The following is a 26,351-nucleotide window of genomic DNA, read 5'->3' as shown; positions in this document are numbered from 1 at the left end:
TTTTGTTCGTCCACGTCACAAGACAAGATGAAGCCGTGTGGGGAAATTAATAAAATCAAAAGAAAGGTAAAGGCAGAACGTCGGTAAAGAAAAGCAAATGATGCTTCCCAGCTCCTCTTCTTCCGAAGGAAGCAACGAATCGATCTGTCATGTGTTGCTTTGTCACAGTTCATACCACCCCAAGGCTAGCCCATAGCCGGCGTGTGTTGCTCAATTCTTGACACTCTCACTTCCAGCTTGCATCGTGCTCGCGCAGGGGCAAGGCAATGGCACCGCCCCGTCGCTACCTGGCTGCGTTGCTCGCCCTGCTATGCGCGTGCACCACCACGGCGCCGCTGGCCTCCGTGGCGGCCGCGAACGTGCCGATCACTACGTGCCGGTCGTTCTGCGGCAACATCACGGTGGACTACCCGTTCGCGCTGCACCCCGGGTGCGGCCACGCGGGGCTGCGCGACCTCCTCTTCTGCATCAACGGCGCGCTGATGCTCCACCTCCCCTCGGGCTCCTACCGCGTCCTCGACGTGGACTACGCCTACCGGGGCCTCACCCTGCACGACCCGGCCATGTCCGACTGCCGCGCGCTCGACCTCACCCCGGCGGGGCGGGGCAACGGCTTCGTCCTCGAGCCGTGGCGGGAGCCGTACCTGTCGCCGGACCCGGACAACGTGTTCCTCCTCCTCGGCTGCCGCGCCACCTCGCCGCTCTTCCAGGGGTTCCCCGACCGCCACCTCCCCTGCCGGAACGTGTCCGGGATGGGGTGCGGCGACTACCTCGGCTGCGCCACCTGGGACGACTACTACGCCGGCGGCGGGCGGCGCCCGTCGGGCGACACCGCGTATGGCACTGGCACGGCCGCGGGGCAGCCGCCCGAGTGCTGCGCGGTGCCCTGGGCCGCCATCCGGGCGGTGAACGTGAGCCGGCTCGAGTGCGAGGGGTACAGCAGCGCGTACAGCCTCGCGCCCGTGCGCGCCGAGGGCGGCGCCGCGGGGTGGGCGTACGGGATCCGGGTGTCGTGGACGCTGCCCGAGTCCAACCGCGGCTTCTGCGGCGCGTGCCGCGCCACGGGCGGGGCGTGCGGCCATGACATGGAGAGCCATGCCGACCTGTGCCTCTGCGGGGACTGGAACTCCACCTCCAACTGCGACTCCTCGGCCGACGCAGCACGGTCGGACGCCGCCGACACGCCGCGCGCTGTCGCCGCGCTTCGCTGGGCCATCCTCGCCTCAGGTAACACAAAACGTTAGCGTGCCTGACCCTTGCACAGTTGCACGCACCGTCAGATTTTGACGCTCCTCGTCATTCGTCTGACTGTTCACTTGTGGTGCAGGATTGACGTCACTATGTTACTACGCGTCGAGATCAAATCTGTGATGGACGGTGGATTCATGCTTTGATTGACAACCGACAGCTACCAGCCCTTCAAACAACCGTGCACACCACCTGGAGAAAGACCATGTGTTTCAGGAGCTTGAAACAACTGAATTTCAGAACCCACGATCATTATCACCACATGGTTGAAATTAATAACGCGTAATTGCTCCATACTGTCTATGTTTAGAATCACTCGTAATGGACAAAAGTGCAGATAGGATCATGTTTGTTGTATAACACGGACATTTTCCCCCTTGTGGCTGTGTCCTGTTATGTACACAGGACTCGCTCGTCAAGTCTCATGTGATGTGAGTGTCGGCGCGAAAACATGGTAGCCGCGCCGGGTGGACACGCAACAAGCCGAAACGATCTGGAGATCTGCCTGGGTTCAACACAGGACCAATCGATCCTGCGAATTTCCAAGGACGTGCCAGTCAATTTGATCTACAATTAACAAGGAGAGAAAAGTCTTATCAGTAGTTTAAGGCAGAACATGCTGGTGTTGCACTAGACAGTTTCGATATGTGCCGCTTCGGGAGCGGCCCAACAGAGAAATCGACTAAAACAACTGATACGTGAAGAAATCGGCTGTTAAGTACTATAAAGCTCGCGGATCATGATTGATTTTATAGTAACAAATACAATGCACCCAGTTTTAATGATCCTTTCCCTTGAGCTATTAACATGTACGCGTCAAAGATACATCACTGGCTAAATTAGATTCTGATCAATACGTGGTGCAGAGCCAATGAATCCGATGAAAAAGGATATGCCACGCAACCAATCGACTGTTTGATATAGACAGATCTACGAGCCGTCTAGATCTAATCTATTACCGTCAACAGTGAGGTTCGACTGGATCGATGCAGTTATGATGATGATGATAGTTTAGAACCAAAAAGTCCATAGAACCGACCATACTTCAACAGGCTCATGAAAGTGTGCCATATCTGTGAAAGCGCAGGCGAATCGGCTAAAACAGCCGATTCAGGTAGAAAAGGAATTACAGCATGTGGACAATCAACTATTTAATATGGACAGATCTATAAACTCATAAAATCTAACCTGTTATCCTTAACAGTGGGGTTCGACCGGATCGATGACAGCCATGATAAAGATAACAGATCAAACCTTTAAAATAAACAGATCTATTCACATTTAATAAAATCATGAAGACACACTATAAGCGTTAAAATACTGGCAATCGGCTATTTAGCCGATGCAGACATAACAAACAGCCAAGGTCACGCCTAGTTGAAAGCAAATCTATCAACTAGAATACTCCGATCTAAAGTGCTAACAGTGGGGATCGACCGGATCGTTACAGCCATAATAATGAGCTATAGACCAGATTCAACTAGCTAGTAAACCTTCTCAAGATCAGACATGCCTTAGCCGCGTACTATGCACGATCAAGATCGAAGTAGAATAGCCAATAAAACATAATCCGTCGTTTAAAGTAAGAACCATCGCAATGTGACAAAATAAACGATGGACTAAAAGGATGTGAGGCCGATCTAGAGCGATCTCGATCGGGCAGGTTGATATTGCTGAAACGAATGACAACAAGAACATCAGCAAGATTAGTAACTTAATGAATCTACCCGAAGGATGTCACCCTTAGGTAGAGCCGATAACTTGACCTTAATCTAATTCGAGCAACGGTGGTCGAACTTAACTGATGCAGCCGTACTTGAACTAGATAAGAATAGATAACTAACTTATACTTGAGCTCGTAAGAGGTCGATCAGACCGATATAGCCTTACAAACAAAAGTATAAGCCATGACGGTACTTACAGACAAGCCGGTGATCGACCGGATCGATGCAGCTCTGCTTGTTGAAGAACTCGCCGAGATCTATATTACTCCTACTCCTAAGGGTTGACGTGAAGCCAAAAAGGTAAAGACTGTTTTGATTGATTGAGAGATCTCTGTTACAATAGCTGGGGGTTTATATTTATACCCTAGGCTAATAAGAGTCCTAAATGAACACGACTAGATAACAAAAAGAAATATCAAGATACATGGACTCTAATTTCCTTTATGTAGAATCCTTGCTGATGAAGCTTTCTTATTTGATATGTGTCCTTGTTTTCTTTCATCCTGATATGCACATGGACATCATGTCTCTCTTAAATTTATTAAATAATATTTCCTCGCCAGCTCATAAATATCTCTTAATTAGGAAACTTTCTTGCTTTTGACATTATCGGCGATCTCTTTCCTTTTCAGGATAAGCTTACCAAATTTTGGTGTAAACAGTGAGTTTTGTCACACATTAGCAGCGGCCCGGTGATGTCCGATGGTTGTACGGGCCAGCTGGTTGTATACTGTTTGGCTAAACAACATGAAGCCTAGATGATTAGGATGGCTTGATGGTTGATGGATATGTGGTTAAACATAACGTCCGAACTGTTTATTAAAACTTGTGTTTTCATTAATAACAAATAAAGCTAATTCATTTGTCAAAAATTTGGACAAGTTGCATACACGATGTCAACGTGTGTGTTGGTTTATGTACAAAATATACAACTAAACAAAAAGAAACATGTCTAATGAAAACATGTTTGACAAAAAAAACAAATTAAGTAACACAAAGCCAATTACGAGCTAATCAAAACTCTATGTTATGACTCCTAACAAGAACGGAAATGCTCGAGAATGCGCGTGCTCTACTCATTTGCATGTATGAAAGATTCTAATGGCTAGAGGGAGGTGAATAGCCTATTTAAAATTTCTATAACAACAGTTAAGCCAAGTGGTTAGACAATTATGAAGCGAAACGAGTGTTGCGCTAGCCTACAAAAAATGCAAGCCTCTTATCCACAATTCTAGTTACTATGATCTCTAATTCACACAAGAGGCCAAGTCACAACTCTCTAAGTTAGTGAGCTCTCAAAGACTAACTAAAGAGACTCACTAATCACTAGACAAGACATAAGCTAGCTCTCAAAACTAGTCAAACTAAAGAGCTTAGCTACACTAGTAAAGTAAATACAAGAGAGGTAGTGATATTTATACCGTCGTGGCAAGAGATGATCACAATCACAATGAATATCAATGAAATTCTCGGGGACAAGATGACATAATAAATTTTCACTAAGGTTCACTTGCTTGCCGACAAGCTAGTCCCCGTTGTGGTGATTCACTGACTTGGAGGTTCATGCGCTAATAAGCATCACAGGCCTAATCCACAATCAGGTGCCGCACAACCAACACAAGATGAGGATCCACAAGCCACGAGCAATCCACTAGAGTACCTTTTGGCTCTCTATCAGGGAAAGGTCAAGAACCCCTCAGAATCACCACGATCGGAGCTGGAGAAAAGCACCACCCTCGGCTCGATGATCCTCACTGCACCAAGCCGTCTAGGTGGCGTCAACCACCAAGAGAAACAAATGAAATCCACATCCAAACACAATCACCAAGTGCCTCTAAACACAATCACTCAAGAGATGCACTTGGATTCACTCCCAATCTCACAAAGATGATAAATCAATGATGGAGATGAGTGGGAGGCCTTTGGTTTAGCTCACTAGGTTGCTATGTCAATAAAAATGGCCAAGACAATGAGCTAGAGCCGGCCATAGGGCTTAAATAGGAGCCTCCACGAAATAGAGCCGTTGGGCACCACAGGCAACTCACTGCGGGTCGACTGAATGTGCTGGTCAGAGGTCACCGGACGCATGCCCCCAGCATCCGGTCACCTGATGAGCGCCACGTGGCCCCTGCTTCAAACATGCACCGCAGATCTCCAACAGTCAAACGCGCCGTGCCAAACACTTAAGTCACGAACGAACGTAGTCGAGTAGGACCGGACGTGCCAGTGCCAGCCCCACCCGCATGCGCGACCGTGCCACCAAGCGCTGATCAGACGCACCGCTCACTTCACCTAACACATCACCAACTAGAGTTAGGTCGAATCCAAAGAGGGTCCAAAGTGCCACTTTCACGATCAGATGAGTTCGCTAGACCCTGATCAGACGTAGGCCAACGTCCGGTCCTCACAAGCAACACGCACAGCCTTGCATCAACGTACATCAGCTGTGACCTGACGTAGGCCCTGTGCGTCCGATCACACCATTGCTCAGAGGCTGGTCACGAAGACTAAGGCTGCACACCTCTGTGCCACTGACCAGACGCACCCAACGTAGAGTCCGGTCACTACGTGACCAGAGTCCGGTCAGTGAAAAACAACACCGCCTCTTCAGCAACTTTGCTACCCTTGATCAAATGTGCTAACCACCAAGTGTATCACCTTGTGCACGTGTGTTAGCATATTTTCACAAACATTTTTAAGGGTGTTTGCACTCACTAGAATCTAAATGCATATGCAATGAGTTAGAACATCTAGTGGCACTTTGATAACTGTATTTTGATACGAGTTTCACCCCTCTTAATAGTACAACTATCTATCCTAAATGTGATCACACCCACTAGGTGTCTTGATCACCAAAAATAAAGAGCTCCTATGGATATCACATTTGCCTTGAGCCTTTTGTTTTTCTCTTTCTTCTTTTCCAAGCCTAAGCACTTGATTACCATGGCCATCACTACCTTCATGATGATCATCATTTGCTCCCCCACTTGGAATGTGCTACCCTATCTCATGATCACTTAGAGCAAAGGGTTAGCACTTAGGGTTTTATCAATTCACCAAAACCAAACTAGGGCTTTCAATCTTCTCCTTTTTAGTAATTGATGACAACCTCCACAAAGATATGAAATAAATTCAAATTTGAATCCATATTGCTTGCCCAAGCATTTTTACCATGTGTAAAGGATTTAAACAAGTTTCATGAACCCGAATTGGTAGCATTTGCTCCCCCCACATATGTGCTAAGAGTTTGGATTTAAAGCTTGCACATATGCTAAGGTGTAAGAGATGGAACTTTGAAGCCTGATACCAATAGGAGTGCACCAAATATACCATCCTTAGCACCATGGTTAATTAGATACCACTTGGAATTAGTTGCAAAACATAAACACTAGATACCTTATGAGATCAACATTATATGTAAGGCTCTAGTACCACTTGAAAACCAAACAGTAAGCAAGGTATATCTAACTATCATCCTATGCATGCTAGTTTTTCATTTCATCAATCAAACCTACAACTAGCATACACCACACAAGCATATATATCAAATTTAAACTTGACAAATGCAACCAAGCATATGTAAATGCACATTCAAATGCATCAATTAAGTTCATGAGCTTGCTCCCCCTACTTGTGTGCTCAAATTTTAATTGATCCCCTTACTTTCATATTTCTCCCCCTATGTCAAAGTTCTTTCATATTTCTCCCCCTATGTTAAAGTTCTCCCCCTTTGTCATCTTTTCTTTATCTTTGTGCATTACTTCTCCCCCTTTGTCATCAATGACCACAAAGGTTTAATTTTAGATAGGTTAAGATTATTAATATCAATCAATGGGGTGAGGATCATTTTCCCAAATTTGGTTCAATCTAGAATACTTGCCAAAGATATTTAACTCAGTTTAATCCAAGGACAAACTTCTTCACACCTCATTTCAAGGGTTACCTTGACCATGTTGAGTTAAACACTTATAGCTCATTTTCTAGATCAAACACTAGGTTCACAAGCCCACAAACATGTCATATGCTACCACTAGATCAAGTCAAGCATAGAAGCAATAGTGGTACTATACAAGTATCAAATTTATTTGTTTTTCATGAATGAGCCTTTTGAATGTGACGAATGACTAGATGCACTAAACATGTCCTTAGCAAAGTATGTTTGCATGCCAATCAACTTTTACCTTGGTTGCTCGAAGGAGAGGCATGTCATATAAGTGGGGGTGCATCAACACATATTTGAGAAGTTCAACTCATTCCTTAGCTTGCAAAACCTCTTCTCATCTAGTGGCTTGGTGAATATGTCGGCAAGTTGATCTTTGGTGCCCACACTCTCAATGCAAATGTCCCCTTTTTGTTGATGATCTCTAATGAAATAGTGGCATACATCAATGTGCTTTGTTCTTGCATATTGAACCGGATTGTTGGTTAGCTTGATTGCACTCTCATTGTTACATAGCAATGGCACTTTCTTGAACTTAATTCTAAAGTCATTCAAGGTGGCCTTCATCCAAAGAATTTGTACACAACAACTACCGATGGATATGTATTCAGCTTCAGCGGTTGATAATGCAACATTATTTTGCTTATTTGATGACCATAAAACAAGTGATCTTCCCAATAATTAACAAGTGCCCGATGTGCTCTTTCTTTCAACCTTGCATCCCGCATAATCGGAATCCGAATATCCAACTAACTCAAACTTTGCTCCTTTGGGATACCACAAACCAATATTTTATGTATGCTTCAAGTACCTCAATATTATCTTTGTATCCTTCAAATGACTTTCTCTTGGTGAGGCTTGGAATCTTGCCCACATGCACACACTAAACATGACATCCGGTCTTGATGTAGTCACATAGAGTAGGTTTCCAATCATAGACTGATACAACTTTTGATCCACCATGTTGGCACTTGCATCACCATCCAAATTGTCATTTGTTCCCATTGGTGTGCTAATAGCTTTGCTCTCATTCATGCCAAACTTCTTGAGTATGTTTTTGATGTACTTGCCTTGACTCACAAATGTACCATTCTTCAATTGTTTGATTTGAAGATCAAGGAAGTAACTCAACTCTCCAATCATTGACATTTCAAACTCATTAGCCATCATTTTCCCAAACTCTTCACAAAAGTCTTGATTGGTTGATCCAAATATGATGTCATCCACATAGATTGGCAACACAAACAAGTCCTTTCCAATCTTCTTGGTGAAAAGTGTGGTGTCAATCTTTCTCATGATTGAACCCTTTAGAGAGTAGGAAGTCCCTCAACCTCTCATACCATGCTCTAGGTGCTTGCTTCAAACCATACAATGCCTTATTTAGCTTGTACACATGGTTGGGCTTTTTGTCATCTTCAAAACCGAGAGGTTGCTCAACATATACTTCTTCATCGATGTAGCCATTGAGAAATGCACTCTTGACATCCATTTGATAGAGCTTGATGTTGTGGGCACAAGCATAGGCTAACAAGATCCTAATTGCTTCTAAATCTTGCAACCAGGACATATGTTTCTCCAAAGTCAAGACCCTTCACTTGAGTGTAACCTTGTGCTACCAATATTGCTTTGTTCGTTACAACTATCCTATCTTGATCTTGCTTGTTTCTAAAGACCCATTTGGTTCCAATCACATTGTGGTTCTTTGGTCTCTCCACTAATTCCCATACTTGATTTCTTGTGAAGTTGTTCAATTCTTCATGCATTGCATTCATTCAATCCACATCCATTCAATGCTTCTTCTATCTTATTTGGTTCAATGGATGACACAAATGAAAAGTGCTCACTGAAATGATGCCAATCTTGATCTTGTTTGCACACCTCTAGAAATATCTCCAATTATAGTGTCCAATGGATGATCTCTTGCAATATGAGTTGGTTGAAGTATTGGAACTTGATTTCTTGAACTTGCTTGCTCATTTGATTGATTTGCATGAGATGATGAACTAGCCACTTGATCTTCCACATTATCTTGAGAGCCACTAGTACTTGCTTGATTAGTGTCAACTTGCACATTTGAGTTAGAGAGTACTTTCACTTGATCATCTTCGTCATCTATCACTTGTCTAGGCCTCAAATCACCAACATCCATATTCTTCATGGCATTTGAAAGTTGGATGCCTCTAATCATCTTCCAAGTTATTATTCTCATCATGAGAACCCTTGATTTCATCAATTCAACATCATGAACTTCTTCGAGAGTGCCACTTGCCAAATTCCAAACTCTATATGCTTTGCTAGTGGTTGAGTATCCAAGCAAGAAACATTCATCACATTTCTTGTCAAACTTGCTCAATCTAGTTCCTTTCTTCAATATAGTAGCATTTGCAACCAAAAATCTAAAAATATGCAATGTTGGGCTTTGTACCATTCAAGAGCTCATAAGGTGTATTTTCCTTCAATGGATGACAATACAAGCGGTTGCTACAATACAAGCCGTATTGATAGCTTTGGCCCAAAAGGATTGATTCACATTGTACTCACTAAGCATAGACCTTGCCATATCAATAAGTGTTCTATTCTTCCTCTCAATAAGGCCATTTGATTGTGGAGTATACTTGGACCAAGAATTGATGTCTAATTTCAAAGTCATCACACAACTCATCAATTCTAGTGTTCTTGAACTCACTACCATTATCACTTCTAACCCTCTTGATGATTGTTTCAAATTCATTGTGTATGCCCTTGACAAATGATTTGAATGTTGCAAACACATCACTCTTGTTCACTAGAAAGAATGCCCAAGTGTATCTTGTATAGTCATCCACTATCATAAAGCCATATTTATTTCCACCAATGCTAGTGTATTGTGTTGGCCCAAACAAGTCCATGTGCAATAACTCAAATGCTTTGCTAGTGCTCATTATACTCTTCTTAGGATGGGTGTTTCTAACTTATTTGCTAGCTAGATAAGAGCTACAAAGCTTATCCTTCTCAAACTCAACATCTTTTGAGCCTCTAACCAAGTCATGCTTAACCAATCTATACAATTGTTTCATTCCAACATGACCAAGCCTTCTATGCCATAACCAACCCATACTAGACTTAGTGAAGAAGCATGTTGACAATTGAGCTTCACTAGCATTGAAATCAACCAAGTATAGATTCTCATATCTAAAGCCTTTGAAGATCAAATTAGAGCCATCAACACGTATGATCTCTACATCATCTACCCAAAAAATGCATTTGAAACCAAGATCACACAAGTGAGCCACGGATAGCAAATTGAAGTTTAAGCCCTCAACTAGCAACATATTGGAAATGCTCATGTCATTGGATATTGCAATCTTACCAAGCCCATTGACCTTGCCTTTGCCATTGTCACCAAATGTGATACTATCATAACCATCATTGCCATTAGTGTTGATTGAGTTGAACATTCTTGCATCACCGGTCATGTGTTGAGTGCACCCACTATCATGAACCCAATGCCTTCCTCTGGCTTTGTAATTGACCTACAAAATAAGATCAACTCTTTTTAGGTACCCAAACTTGCTTGTGTAGCAGAACCGCCTGAAATAACATGCTTTCAGATGTGCTCGTCTTCCACTAGACACTAAGCGCCCTGAAAGTTAGCTACCTCAGATAGTTTCTGTCGAGCACACCCCATGAGAGAACTCAAATCAATCCATATTTAACCTCTAGAATCCAATAATGAGTATGAGCTTACAATACTGAGCCTATTTCATACAACAAGAGTTCTTGAAAATTATTTATTACAATACCAAGGGTTCGAGTGTGATAATTAAACAACATGAATGAAAATAATCTTCTAGTGGAAATGATACAAGGATCTGTCTGTGCCCACCTAGAAGAATCCTCCACACAAAAGCTACTCCTCAAGCTACACCTGCAATAGGGTAAAATAAACCCTAAGTACACAATATACTCGCAAGACTTACCCGACTAGTGGGAATAGTTTCGCGACTCCAAGGGGTATGATAGGCAATATGGGTTTGCTGTTTTCTTTTTGTTTGCAAAAAGCATTACTAGAAGTATGTTCTTAAGGCCATGTTTTATTAACAGTCATGATTACTTCATTAGCTAACCATTCTAGGTAAGCACCTATTCTACCTTCAAGCAAGTGTTGAGCAATCAGAATCATTTTACCATCTTTCACATTCCAAGTTCTTACTACGGTGCTAGACCATAGCCAAGTCGTATCGTCTCACAAAAATGGCGATTTACGAACTAATATATCCCAGCTGGGTATCCCAAAACATATGCCCCATTTGTACCCTAGGCACAAACAAGACCAACACATTTCACTCCTATCAAGGGGTCTAGGTCCCTGTCCAAACTTGGACTCCAAGCCCCCACACTAGAGACCTGGTCTCAATAGGGTGCTTAGATCTCCACCTTTTCCCGCCTCCAATCAGTCGGTCCAGAAAGAGCCGAAACCTATGACAAGAGCATAACGAGCCTTCCCACTCCCATAAGTAAGTATGTGCTCAGGATAATAAGTTTGTGACCTAACTACCATCCACAGCAACGGACGGTCCTCAATCGACATGGATAGGAAAAATAGTGTAACCAAGCTAAGCCCTGTGGCTGCGGGACACAACTCGTCACACCCACCATAACCCATACCATATCCATGCCCGGTCTCTATTTTCCTTTCATCATTTTTATCATGAGAGTAATTATAATAATCACCTATTGTGAGTAACGACAGGTTACTCACGCTGCCGAAAACCTAAGCATTGCAGCTACTCAAACCTATACTACTAGGACTCATAGGTAGATATATCTATGCATGTGGTTTTCATAAAATTCCTGTAATGCAAATGCACATTACATATATATACAGTGACTATCAAAAATAAGGGTTATGCACCGAGGCTTGCCTTGGGCAGGCGCGGTGTCAGTTGAGTCAGTCGTCGGTGGCTCTAGGACCTCCTCCTACATGAGAATCTCCTCCTCGTACTCCTCAATGATCTCCTTGAACTCATGATCGCCAATGGTCACGATCTCCACCAACTCGTTCTCTATATGCATGCGATGATGATGCAACACTTAGCATTTAGGCAATAGCAACTTTTAAAATAAGAATACACATACTAAACTACTAAGCTGGCTCTCATGACTAAGATACTAATCTAACTATCTCTTCATCAAGCAAAGTATTGGGTTCAACTAACAAACACTCAGTTTTGCAATTTAAGGGTATATCTTTATTTCTACTAATGATTGAATGTATATTGAAACAAAGAGCATCTAACTACCCTAATGCTTAGTCTATTCTAAGGCTACAAAAATTACAGTGAGCACAGAATAATACAATGAGCTACTATAAAAATTTTAGGACTAAAGCTATCACCAATTTACCACACAAATTCCTATAATAATTAACTAACTATTATGAAGCATTTTCAAATGATTTAATAGCTCCTAGTGTCAACACATATAAACATGAACTAAATATACCAACAGATAGATCACAATTCTAGGAACTTAACAAAATTTATTTCACAATTTTTGGACACCTACACGAATTTATATTAATTACCAAAGATCAGCTCAGAAATTAAATTAGAAAACTTTTTCTAATTCCTTAGGAAAAGAAAAACAAAATCTCCCGCTCGGCCCACATACGCGACACGCGCGCAGCAGTCCGCTGGCACAGCCCATGTGAGGCCAGCCCGCTCGCGAGGCAGCCCACAGCGGGGGAGTCCCACGCACATTGGCGCTTTTGCAAAAGAGGCCTCGCAATTCCCCCAAATCACAACTAAGTGCTAACACTATTTCCCCCTCTCTCAGACCTTCTCACTTAACCCATGTCCTTTCCCTAATTCACTAGCGCACACCCCCGATGGCTCAGTACATGGCGTCATGGTGGACGACGACACAACATGATCGCAATGACCACCAGGGACATACGCCGGCCCACCTATCGGGTCGATCACCATCCCTGACTTGAGCGGCTACGCTAAGCGGCAACATGGGGCGGCGGGACTCGCTGGAACCAGCTACGGCAGTGCGCGACCATCCAAGATGGTGGCACAGCTGCCCCAGTGAACTAGAGCACCTAAGAACCTAACTAGCTAGCAAGGGAGCATCAGTAGACTACCGTGGACCTAGCCGAGGTGCAGTTGGAGAAGAGGGTGATGGAGAAGGTGTGGCCACGTGCAGCTGAGCCGTGCGGCAGCGCACCACGATGGTGCAGTCACGTTAGCGGCGATTGGGAGGTGGTAGTGGTTCGGCTAAGGCATGTAGGGTGAAGAGGGAGTAAAGGCGATGCTAGTGGTGTAGGTGAATTGGCTCAAAGGGACGGTAGGAGGGCTGCCCTCATCCACGGCCGGACATGGCCTTATCGGCACGACGGTGGGAAAAATGCCAAATTGGAGCTTGGCAGTGCCTTCTTCATGGCTGGGTGGGGTTAGGCAATGAGAGGACGTGATGGTGAAGCTGCAGACATGCTGAATTAAATGGAAGTGATCACTCGATGGCCAATTTAATGGCGCAGCTCGATGGCGGCAGCAGAGAGAGAGAGAGACGAGAGGCAAGTGGGCTTGTCTCGATCTCACCTTGGTGGGATGTGGCTAGCGTGATATAGGAGCTATGCGTGTGGACGCAATTGCATAGGCGTGTGCATCCATCGCCCGACATGGCTCACATGGGCGTAGTGCCATTAATGACAAGGCGACGGTGAGTTCGGCCACGTGCACACGGCATGTAACTAGGCCTACGATGACGCAAGGGTGCAGAGGGAGGCATGGATGTGACGATGTGGCGATGACACTGGTAGTGGTTGCATCATGGCATGAAGTGGGTTAGTGGTGCGGCAGCACGGCAAGGTAGGCTGTAGCGCCGCCTGGCCATGTGAGAAGCAACAGTGGCTCCATGCGGTAGAGCTAGTGGTGGTCAGGCTAGGGCAGTCGCAGCCAGACACGCGTGGTAGGGCACGTGCGCCCGCAGAGCGAGCTGGCGTGGTGACGTCGCGCCCCCAGAGCGTGGTGACCGCGCTCACCCGGTGAACTAGCCTAAAATCATGTCTTGCATGAATTTTAAAGCGCCTATAACAACTAAATGGTTACTCTTGAGCCTAACCATCTTCACCATGCTCAAGATGGCATGTGAGGCTACCAACCCGAGCTAAAACATGGCACCATCCCTTAACTTGATTTCACAAAATAAATTGCCAAATATGGTATTGTCTTGCTGTCTATGAACTTGAAAATATTCTAAGTCTTTGAGCTGAACTTGATTCCAAGTTGCATTTCTAGGCTATTAGAAATGTTAGCTAGCAATGTTATTTTTCCACTGGCAAGTATTTCATTGTCATCTACAAAGTTCATATTCCTAAACTTTATTCAAGCAGCCACATATATGTTCTATAGCAATTTTGTTCAATAAAAATTAGTTTTAAACCCTACTTGATACATATGAGTTATGGAATAGCATTATCATTTAATATTTTTATTGATCATCTAAATTTACAAAAATGTTATCTACACATTCTATCACATGTATTATCACATAAACATGATGCTTCCTAACATGGTTTAGTTATTTGTTTAGGGCGTAACATCGAGGGTGTTACAACTCTACCCCCCTTAAACAAAATCTCGCCCCTAGGATTTCATGTGAGTGCCTAGTATGGGAAGGGATAAGAAATAAATTTCAATCTAAATAATTACCTCGATGAGTTAGGAATGAGATGTGGATAATGTTCCAGAATATAATTCTCCTGTTCCCTAAGTTGCTTCGTCCTCTGAATGATTTTGTCATTGGATTTTATAGAATTTTACCACTTTGTTCCTAGTGACTCTCTCTTCTGCATGCAATATTTTGACACGGTGCTTCAATATAAGAAAGATCAGGTTGGAGAGGGATTCCTTCAATTTCCACCACTTCATCGAGAACCCTACAGACACTTTTCAGCTAGGAGACAATGGAAAACATTATGGACTGCTGATAAAATATCCAAGAGTTGGAGACTGATAAGCAATAGAACCACACCGCTCCAAAACTTTATAAGATTCCAACATAACGAGGAGCTAATTTCCCAAGGACTCCTAAACCGATGCACACCTCTGATCGAGGATACCTTAGGTACACATGGTCACCAACTTCAAACTACAAGGGTCCTTCTCCTCTTGTCCGCACACTACACCACAACACCAAGATCAGCGATGGACAGGTCTGACTGCTAAAAGCGGCTACAGCGATAGACAATCTAAAGCTAAAAAGTTATAGCGACAGACTTCTGCAGACAGTGTAAGTCCTATCGCTAAAAATCTTTAGTGACATACAATACTTTTAGCGACAGATAGTCCTGTTGCCCTTGAATTTTTTTAGCGACAGATAGTCTAGCTGCTACTCTTTAGCGACATGATAGCCTGCCAGTACTCTATAGCGACAGACAATTTGAGGTTACAAATATTTTTAGTGACCTGATGCTTTGACGAGATCATTTAAATGCATTTAAAAAAATAAAAGGCCATTTGGTTGCAAATTAATACAAAAGTAACATCATTGTGCACTGTTTCTCGTACAAATAGATTCCTTCATGACCAAGTCCAAACACTCACTAAGACATACATATATGGTCAGCCATTACAAACATGAATCAATGATTCATTAATGATAAGTCTATAGTATCAGCTACCTATATCCAAAAGAGATAGACTAGCACCTAAATCAGCTTTGAGTGGCAAATCATCCATAAACTTGCTAACTAGCACCATAGTAGACCCTGAAACCAAAACCTAACATGCAATCAGTAACATGTTAACATAGATCCATGATCAGGTAAAGTTACTATGCTTCATTTTTTGTTAAATTAATTGGATCTTAAATAATGTGTATGTAGATTGGTACTTAGAGAAAAATTGAAGGCCTCATATTGGGACTTGATTTTCTGTATCTTTGAAGCTTACTTATGTGCCGAGCAAATCAAATCATGTAGTAAATAGATGCTCCAAAGAAACCTAACTAGTCAATTAACACTTGTGCTACTCAAGCTAATGTTGCGGTACAAACACATGTAAATTAGATCTCAGTCATATCTCTTGTGTTTACTTGTTTGCACCAGGGTTCAACGAGATAGTTTAGATGAATCAAAAATAAATAAAAATTTATCACAGCTCCTATCTCAAGGTCAGGTCATTTTTTGCCTACAAACTATACATATGTCACCAGCTCCTATCTCAAGTTTCTTATCACAGCTCCTATCTCAAGTTTCTAGGAAGCTTTTTTCTCACTAAAAATATGCAATTGCAACCCATGTAAAGGAAAACAAACTATGATCTATTGCAACGGTGTGTATCCCATAGTCTATATATCACAGAATAGTTTATATATCACAGAACTGCATAAGATTGTTGAATTGAATATTGAACTGCATAAATCAATCCTTTATGTGCTAGCAATTGACAAAAATCTGATTACAGCGTTAGAGCAATGCAACTCACCACAGAGTCTAGCCATGTCCTAGTTCTCTTTGGCCTAAACATGAGGACAGATCCTTATCCTATAGTGGCGTGTACTGTGAGCTCCTGTGGTTGCCTCTGCTAGCTCCCTACATGTTGGACAACAACAACCTGAGCATAAATAAATAGGTAAATTCATATAAGGTCATGCTGAAATAATAAGTATTTGTTCTTAACTTTGTATAAATAGATGATCTCTTGTGCAAGGACTTGTTAAGTATTGCTAGTGCTATTCTTAATTTGTATAACTTAACATGTTACACATTTCCTAGGGAGGAAGCAGAGTCCTGAATATACCATAAGAATAAATGAGTACCATGAGGATGCTTGATTAGCACTTAAAAGTTTGCTAAATAAGCAGAGAAAGGACCTCAGACTGCTGATTTGCACAGAAAGCTACCAGGCAATTAAAGGTCATGTAATAGGGTACTTGAATTATAAAATATTGTAGCCAGAAAAAGGAGTTCGCAAGACAGGAGGAAATCATTCGCTGCTACTCTGAAATGAACTTTAAATTGCAATTCCTAAAGATTGCATTACAGTACAATCGAATAGCTATTGGCTGCTACTAGCCTACTACTGGTATTCATTCACTGCAAAATAGATGGAAACAGAGAGAATACAAGAACAATCTACAAAAGTTGTTGATGGAGTCGACAAATGCAAAATAGAGCCTTCTTCAGTTAAAACTAGCTACTTAAAACAAAATTCTCTTAGGTAACAGCTTAAAACAACAGAATAATGAACTGAATCAAGCTAACTAAAACAAAATTCCAGATATTGACTAAGTGGCTAACAGTCATGCATACCAAATCTGCAACTCTATTTTCAGTATGTCTAACTGAACTAACGAAACCCAAACTGCAGCAGCTTCCAGCTATGACCAAGTACGAAGTTTATCCAAGAAATATCACCCTGCAGGAACATAATAGCATAGGATATCAACAAACCATATTGCCATACGTTAAGAAAAGCAAGTGTACTTATGTTTTAGTATGTCTGACAACTAATCCAGTGTCAGTTGAAGAGAATGGTACCGTAACAACTCTATATATCTACATAAAGTCACACTATTAATCAACAACATGCACCTTCCTCAAACTATTTATACAAAATGTGTCCACGACACAACACAAATACCTTGATTAGGTGCTGAGAGCTTGCATGCAGCTCTGGTTATCAAAGAAAGACCAAAGACAAATTGACAGACCATCTAACAGTAGTATACAAGCATGTCATACCTTGACATTGGTCATCTTGATGTTGCCTTCTCCTGTAGAGCTCGCATGCCCAGTACTCTTTCATCATGTAGACATGTACAACATCAAAGAAATGAATTTTGAGTTAAGAACACAAGCAAACTCAGTGACTGAAACTGCATAAAACTACCGGGATTGGTTACAAGCTAATAGCAGCTAGCTAGTGAATAAACAATGATTAAAACTCGCTGAGAGCAAGGACTGTTCACATAAGCACATCAATTTCCATCCACTGACCGTAAACTAAAAACTGCAGAGGAACATTACTTAAAGTCCTGAACCGATGTTGGGCAGCTGATGTTTCTGCCAAACAACTACTGCCAGTGCTACAAATTACCGAGCACTCAGAGCTATTTTTGCAAAAAAAAAGACTTGATCTTGGCATAATTTCATAACCATTACCAATTGATACATAACCAGTTCAAAGGAGTACATTACAGGTTCATAGGAGTACATTACATCACTGGCTATGTGTCCAGTGGCGGAGCCAGGAATTATACTTAGGGGGGGCGGCCAAAAGAGCCAACATGTAAAAACTAAGTGCAACTCAACTCGTTAGGTTCCTTGTGATGACTGTCGGAATTAATTCATTGACTTGAACGGGTGCTCGCAATTTCTTATATGTATCCTAGGATCTAAGGCTGCTATTTTTTCAGTGCTAAGTGACATGTCTGTTAACAACAAGACGTCTAGGGTGACTTTGTAAATCTTTAGTACCGACTCCGTCTTTTTTATTGCGATAATTTTATTATCTAGTTGTGTTTTGTATGATTATATTATCTAGAAGATATTAATAGGTATATATGACAAGAATTTTATATAATCTCCCTCTTAATATAAATAAAAAATATTAAGTCATACTACTAATTTTTTGTTGTTGTGAAATATTAGGGGGGGGCCATGGCCCTTGCCACCCCCCCCCCTTGGCTCTGCCACTATATGTGTCTAACAAATACTGAAACATCAAGTTTCACAAAAGTACAACATTCTGGAATAAAGAGGCAGTGCTAGATGGATTACCTATGCAAAGAGCAGATAGAAAAGGCAACAAAATTATTATAGTAGCTTGAATTAATGAAACAGAATTAATATAGCTGCTTGAGTAACACAACAATAAACTACATACTAGTACTATGTTATGCCATAGTTCCTCGAAAAAGGAATATTACATTTCTAGATCTAAACTAGGCCCAAAAGTATTATGCAGCACATCAGGACACAGGTAGCAGTTCACGCAAGCTACAGAATACAGAGAACAAATTAAAAACTAGTAGATCATAAGACAAGAAAGTTACTTGGTTGAGCTGCCATGGTGTCCGATGACTTGTGTTGTTGTTGCTGCTTAGAGTTGGGGAAGAGGAAGAACTGAAAATGAAGCCGCTGCTTGGGATTGGGGAAGATGAAGAACTAATTGTGCTGCCTCGCCCGTCCTCGCACTGCACACCGCCACTGCGGCCGCCTGCTTGGATCTCCGGCTAGCCACAGCCACTTGAAGCTCCGGCTAGCTGCGCCGCTTGTGGGGCCCAGCTTGGAGTTGGACCTTCAGCTGGCCACGCCGCTTGGGGGCCTCGCGCCAGGCGCCCCGCCACCGAAGCAGAAGCCATCGCTGGCTCCTTTTCCATGGTAGAGAGACCGAGAGATATGGGTCACAAGCGTGGGAGTGAGCTAGGGTTGCTGGGCCGCTGAAGTAGATCCATGATTTGCAGCACCTAAGCAAGACATGCACAAATCTTTTGAGGGGAGGAGCTCACCATGGCGATACATGCCCGATCTGGAACTACAGTGCTCGCACAACAGCGAGGGAAAGGGGGCAACGTGGATGATGTCGCAGTCTGCCCAGGGGCGTGGCCAGCAGCAGCTGGGATGGTGGAGGGCCTGCAGGTCAGTCCACCCGGCCAAAGCGGCGGCGCGACAACCAACCGACCAGCCTGGGAAAAGGCCCTGCGACCTCGGCTTGCTAGGCCGGCCTACACGGCAGTGCTGCTCCTAGCCCGCTTAGCTGGGAGCAGCTTCCCGGCACCCAAGGTGGGTGGAGCAAAGGCGCAGAGCACCGGCTTGGGGAGGAGCAGCCGAGCAGGGGAGGAGGATGCGGAGGAAGCTGGCATCCATGTCTGGGAGGAACGACGGAGAGAGCTGGTGCGTGGAGAAGACGAGGAAGAGAGACCGTAGGGGAGGGGATAAGGCTGGGTCCGCTTTTTTTGGGGGGTGGGGGGGGGGGGGGGAGGGGGTGGGATGGGTGGTGAGCATGCGTTCTTCTATTTTCTTTCTTTTTTAATTTTAATATGAACATACATAGAACAAATATAAAGAGAAATTATTTCCTACTCCTATGGAGTAGTTACTCCCATGTGTATATCCCTAAATTTATGGTGTATATGACCCGACGAAGTGTATGTAGATGGAGTATATGATCATACTAAACCATCTAGGGTAGTATGTATGTCAAGTATGCAAGTACACGTAGAGTATATGGTTATACTTATTTTATATAGTACTACAGTGGCATTTTAGTAATATATTAAAAGTATGGGCTCTTTTGGAAAAAAAATTGCATACTAAGATTTGAAGTATCTTAAATTGAGTATATAAACATACTCAAACTGATAAATTAGTATGCACACATATGTAATATGGTTTCCTGAAGATGGGAGTAACTACTTCCGGAAGTAGCAAAAATGCACCCTATGATATATATATATATATATATATATATATATATATATATATATATATATATATATATATATATAATTCCTTTTTGCTAGGCATCTACCAGAAGCACTAAAACATTATACCGGTACGATTTGGTTGACATGCATAATTAAGTTAATATTTTCCTTCCTCAAAGGGTACAGTCTAGTACATACAAATCGCACTATCCTAACAAAGCAACAGATGGTAGGTAGTAGCATAGTCTAGTTCTCAGATGAACTTCTGAGATTTTTATAATGGTAACTCAAACAAGCTTTTCTAGATCCTGTGGTTCTTTCTACAACCCGGTGCTACATTGATGTTGTCCACAGAGGCCTTACTGTGATTGATATCTCTTAGTTATGCCTAATATCTTAGATAATTCACCAAGTGAGCCACATTTCACAAGATGAAATCTCCAGCTACTTGCTGTCATTCGTAGGCAAATCAAATTTAATACTGTACATCCCTTTCTCTGGGATTTGGAAGAGAAAGCTCTAGGGTTTCTGTACTCATGGGCCAGGCCAAAATTTGCGCACAAGGGCTGAATGTAAGTGGGCGTGTGAGCTCAATGTAAGTGGGCGCGTGAGCAAGGTGGGGTCCTTTTTTTAGCGACAGACGGATTGATGATATAACTGTTTTCAGCGACAGATAGTTCGACGTTAAAGATGATTACCTATAGCGACAGACAATTAATCTCTAAATAGAGAATTAGCGCCAGATTATCTGTGAGTTATCTTTAGCGTCAGATCATCCATCAATAAAAAAATTAGCGTCAGATGTCTAACGGTGATATGGTGTTGTGGTGTAGTGGCATAAGCTTTCTGATGGTTCTGAGCCGCTTTCAAACGACTCTGAATAATACTGACTTGTTCTCTTGCTTTCTTTATGAAATCATGTCCAAAGTAACCACGGTCACCCACTTCAACCCAGTTAAGAGATGTTCTACATTTCTTGCCATACAAAGCCTCGAAAGGTGCCATTCGAATGCTCTCTTGATAGCTATTGTTATAGGAAAACTCAGCTAAAGTCAAGCATTCGTCCTACTTTTCTTGAAAAGAAATTGAAAGGATCAAGATGCCCAAGAGGAGGGGTGAATTGGGCTAATTCTAAATTTCTTTGCAATAATTAAACTCTATGGTTAGCCCAATTAACCTCTTGTGCCTAGAAAGAGTTTCTATTGATCTAAAGCACAAAAGTTTAGCACCCTAAGTTCCAATCCTACTCTAGCATGGCAATTCTAGGAATGTAAATGACAAGAATTGAATTGTTCAAAGTAAATGCTCAAAGTAAAGAGAGAAGGAGGAACACGGCGATGTTTTGCCGAGGTATCGGAGAGTCACCACTCCCCACTAGTCCTCGTTGGAGCACCCGCGCAAGGGTGTAGCTCTCCCTTGATCCGCACAAGGATCAAGTGCTCTCTACGGATTGATTCTTCGACACTCCGTTGTGGTGAATCACCCACAACTGCTCACAACTTGATTTGGGTCATCCACAAGCTCCACCGGATGATCACCAAGCTCTCCAATCACCACCAAGCCGTCTAGGTGATGGCGATCACCAAGAGCAATAAGCACAAACTCTCACTTGACCACGACAAGCCTAATGAGAAGGGTGGATGCACATTTTTCTACTCTTGATCTCACTAATGAGGGTTCTCTTTGGGATTCTCAAATCTCAATCACCTCACTAGGACCTTGCTCTTCTTGGCACTCTCAAAGGTGTTTCTCAGCTGTTGGAATGAGCAAAAGTACCCCCACACATGAATGGAGGAAGTATTTATAACATGGGCTAAAAACGAACCGTTATGTGCCTCTACGGGGTGACCGGACGCTCCGGTCATGTTGACCGGACGCACCGGTCAGTTCACCCCAAACTCCAATGTTTACAGTGTGACCGAACGCTAGCCAGTATCCAATCAGCACTAACCGGACGTGTTCGGTCGTGATTTTCCCTCTCTAGAACCTTACTGGTGTCGACCGGACACTAGCCCTTAGCGTTCGATCACTTGACCTCTCAGCGTCTGGTAGCACCAGACGAAAAAACCTCGGTCAAATAAACTAACTGGACCCTGAGCCAGCGTCCGATCAAACCGGAGCCAGCGTCCGGTCAGTATTTGACCCTCCATTCAATTCCAATGCTCGATCATACGTGAATGAAGTTTGCTCCATTAGATCTAAGGGCTACTTTGGAGCTACCTAGTGCTAGATTTAGCAAGTGTGCACCACACCTAACTCACTAGACTCACCTAGGTCAAGCTACCCGTCCATACCCCCCTTAATAGTATGGCCAAAGGAAAAACAAAGTCCTAAACTACTCTAAGTGTCTCTTTAACTCCAAACGACACTTAGAACTAGTCCATCCTTAACGTTGTCGTCCATCCTTTGGAAACTGAAACAATTTCCATCGTAGGGGCATGACCACCATGATTGCCCAATCGATCTCCATTACCGTGACCTAACTTAATTGCCTCTGCAAAACATACGATAATCATAGTAATCAAGTATTGTCATTAATCACCGAAACCCAACTAGGGCCCTAGATGCTTTCAATCTCCCCCTTTTTGGTGATTGATGACAATACTACCTCGAGTATATGAAAGAGATGAGGTTTTTAACAAGCTTGGTTCATATAAGCTTTTGGCAGTAAGAACAAAAAAAGTTAGGCAAGCTTATATGACCCAAGCCAACATGATGTACTCAAAAGATATGAAATAAGCATGAGTACAAGTAACAAAGCTCATTCGCATTGGAGTAAAATGAGGAAGCAAGAGCAAATGAGCTTAGCACAACTGATATGCCATGTAAATAATACAAAGTAGAGAGCACACATGTCATATATCACAATCACGTAGATATAGTTTTATGCATAAAAGTAAACTCACAAATGCATAATAGTGTATCACACATAAAACTCCAAATATAATAGATAGTCTAAGTATACTAAGCTCCCCCTAAGTCTAGCATACTCGAACCCTCTCCCCCTTTGGCGTCAAACACCAAAACCTAAGGGTCGGTGTAACACCTCGGGTGTTTAAATACTAAAACCTGCCATGTCATCATATGCATTGCAAAGCATTTGGTATTTAGTGAAAATTTTGATATGCATACAATAAAACAAGTTTACCTTTATGTGGTATGTGTTGAATTGTATGGTTTGAATCAAGTTTGAAATTTGGTTTGAATTTGAATTTTCAAGAAAACCCTGATTTTCAGTATTTAAATCCTACCCTAAAAAATCATTTCAAAATCTAAGCACATTTTGGGGTTGAGCCTTAAAGCAAAAGTGTAGAGCTTGTCAAGTTATACAAAGTTTGTTTTTGGAGTTTTCAAAGTTATTATGAAAAATTGGAAGTAATTTGAAAAGGCGAAATTCATTAAATGTCCCCTATTTGAATTCAAAATGTCATTTCAAAATGTAGACCGAATTCGGGGGTGGTTATAAAAGCAAAGTTGTAGAACTTTGGATTTTGAGCAACTTTAATTTTTGGAGATTTTTGAGTTGTTATACAAATTTGGGAGTAATTTGGAAATTTAGACAAATGGCAACTCTATAAATATGGTGAACAGTGTCACGACAACCGCCCCACCGCCGATGACCTTCTGCTCGGTTCCAGACATGCCTGTGGCCACCCTTGGCTTCGCGCTGGCATGGAGAAGGCCACTGCGTGTCACCTCCTTGCTCTCTTGGCCGCTCTATAAAGCTCCGACGCCGTCGCCGTTCTTCCTGCCTTTGCTCTATTTTTCCCGACGTCGTCGATCATCTCCGACGAGCCCTCATCGTCGAATTAGCGTCTGTGCCATCATAGCAAAGCGCTCAATAGCTTCGCCTACTCCTTGCGTGCCTAGCCATCCAACTGTGGTCACTTGATTTCACCGGGAATCGTCGCTAGCCACCTTTCTTCCTCGCGGCCGGCGACCTCACCGCCGCAAGGGCATCTCCGTGGCCAGCGCTCTCCGGTGAGCCGTTGCCCTTGATTTGTGTACCTATAGCTCTGTCTCGATGCCATGGTGCTTATTACCTTGTTGCTTGCTCATTTTGTCCATCACAGTTGCCTGAGCGCCACCGTCGTCGTTGCTTGCTCCGCCGTGGCCGCTGTCAACGTCGACCCATGTCACTGTTGCTTCTCCGGTCTCACTCTTTGCTCCAACGTGTTCATGGTCAGCTATTGAACCTTCCCATGCCTTTTGTTTACACTCTACTAGCCTTGTTTCATTGGTGTGGCATCACCAAGCCGCCGCATCCGCCATGGCCGACGTCAAGCTCGTAACTCGCTAAAATTGCTCAAGCTAGTGCCTTCAAGCGATGCAGGGTGGTGTGGGGAGTGTTTTGGTACTTTGGCCATCGCCGTTGGTCTCACCGTCGGTGAGTTTTCGTCGGTCAGCGCCGTCGCTATCGTGGTCAAAGCGGGAGGTTGGGGATGACATGTGGGGTCACCCTGTCAGCGACTATGTAGTTCAAAATGAAATTTCTGTTTGTCAGATTTAAATGGATAGTGATGTGATTTGTTATTTTTGTGTAGATTTATTTAGAGCTCCAAAAATTCTGAAATTTTTTGTGTGACCTCTCTGTGATGTATACTATTTAGGAAAAATATGAAATGTTATCTTTCAGCACTTTTTGAATGTGATACAAATTGCTCAATTAATTAATAAATGGGTTTCCATGATTTTTCTAGGCTTAATTAATTATCCAAAAATTATGAAAATTGTTTTGCCACTTAGTTATCATGTGATGAACATTTACAAAAATTTTGAGCTCAATTGGAATAAGTTGATTTATTTCATAATTTTGAATTAAATAATTAATTCATAAAAGCAAATAGTAACCTTTAATGATTTAGGTTTTGTTTGAAATTTTGGATTGAGTGATGACCTTGGGTCATTAGTTGATAATGATCCTTGGCAATTGATGTATATGTTACGAAAAATGTTTAGTTAGTTTGACTTGCAACTGTACCGTGAAGGAGAGTTGTATTCGAATTGTTAATTTTACATCCATCATCGAGCATCATGTTTCATATTCCGCATCATGTTAAACATGGCATTGTTACTGCGTGTAGTGAACGAAGGTGAACATGTGGTAGTTAATCAAGTTGTGGAGGAGGTTAATCCGTCTGTTGAGGTCGGATCTGATACTTGTGGAACGTCGCAGGAACCTAACTTTTCCGTCAACGAAGGCAAGCCCCGAATGCATTTAACCCTACCTTGTGTTTTACAAATTTTATCGCTTTTGCTTTTCTATACTGCATTAAGTGATTAGGGGTCAAGTGGAAACCTAATTGGTGCATCACCAACCTTGTTTTTCCATATCTACCTTGATTACCTATTTTATTCGTAAATGTCTAGTTATGATTAGTCATGCTTAGTCGGGTGATTACCTGTCACCTGAGAATTTTAAATGGATCTTTGGTTACTTATGTTATCATGAGATATGAGCATGGAAGTAATAAATCTAGACCGGGCAAACTCGGTGTGTGAGAGCCACAAGACATGGAGGTCTTGTGAGCGGCTTCTTTCCGCCTGTGTCGATTAAGGTCCGTCCGTTGTTGAATTGCATGAGGTAAGACTTTGTAGTACTAACCACATAGTCCGGTAAGCCTTAACTTGGCAATTCTATTACGAGAATGGCTACTCGCGCATTGGGAGTGGAGAGATGGCGGGAATAGCATGTACCCACGTGGCAATGGGCCAGATTGGTGGAGTACTGTATTCTCGGGTGACATGGACCCATTCTTGTTTTAGAGGATCCGAGGATAGGTTGATATATGTAAGTCGGGGTACCTGCATATGTCATGTGGTCTGGAATCCCCAGCTGGGTTTATAATCGGTTCGAATCGTCATTGCTCCTCAGTTATGGAGACTCAACTCACTGTTCATCATCGTAGTTAATAACTGAAACTTGAGCTGGATTTGAGAAAGAGTTTGATATGAAGTTCATGATCTCATTATGGATCATGGCAGATTCATATATTGTTCTTATGAAGTTTAAATATTGA

At 42.7% G+C, this 26,351-nt stretch overlaps 1 protein-coding gene across 1 annotated transcript; it reads left to right on the top strand.

Annotated features, from left to right (window-relative positions):
* Nucleotides 1-231: 231 nt before the first annotated feature.
* Nucleotides 232-1,551, top strand: LOC136492940 (uncharacterized). Its single transcript, XM_066488969.1, has 2 exons — nucleotides 232-1,227; nucleotides 1,328-1,551. The coding sequence occupies exons 1-2, from the start codon at nucleotides 267-269 to the stop codon at nucleotides 1,369-1,371; spliced, it is 1,005 nt and encodes a 334-aa protein (XP_066345066.1). The 5' UTR covers nucleotides 232-266; the 3' UTR covers nucleotides 1,372-1,551.
* Nucleotides 1,552-26,351: the final 24,800 nt, after the last annotated feature.

This window comes from Miscanthus floridulus, chromosome 1, assembly GCF_019320115.1.
Source record: "Miscanthus floridulus cultivar M001 chromosome 1, ASM1932011v1, whole genome shotgun sequence".
Taxonomy (NCBI): domain Eukaryota; kingdom Viridiplantae; phylum Streptophyta; class Magnoliopsida; order Poales; family Poaceae; genus Miscanthus; species Miscanthus floridulus.
The sequence above is the reverse complement of the archived record's forward strand: the minus strand, read 5'-3'. Positions and strand labels throughout refer to the sequence as shown.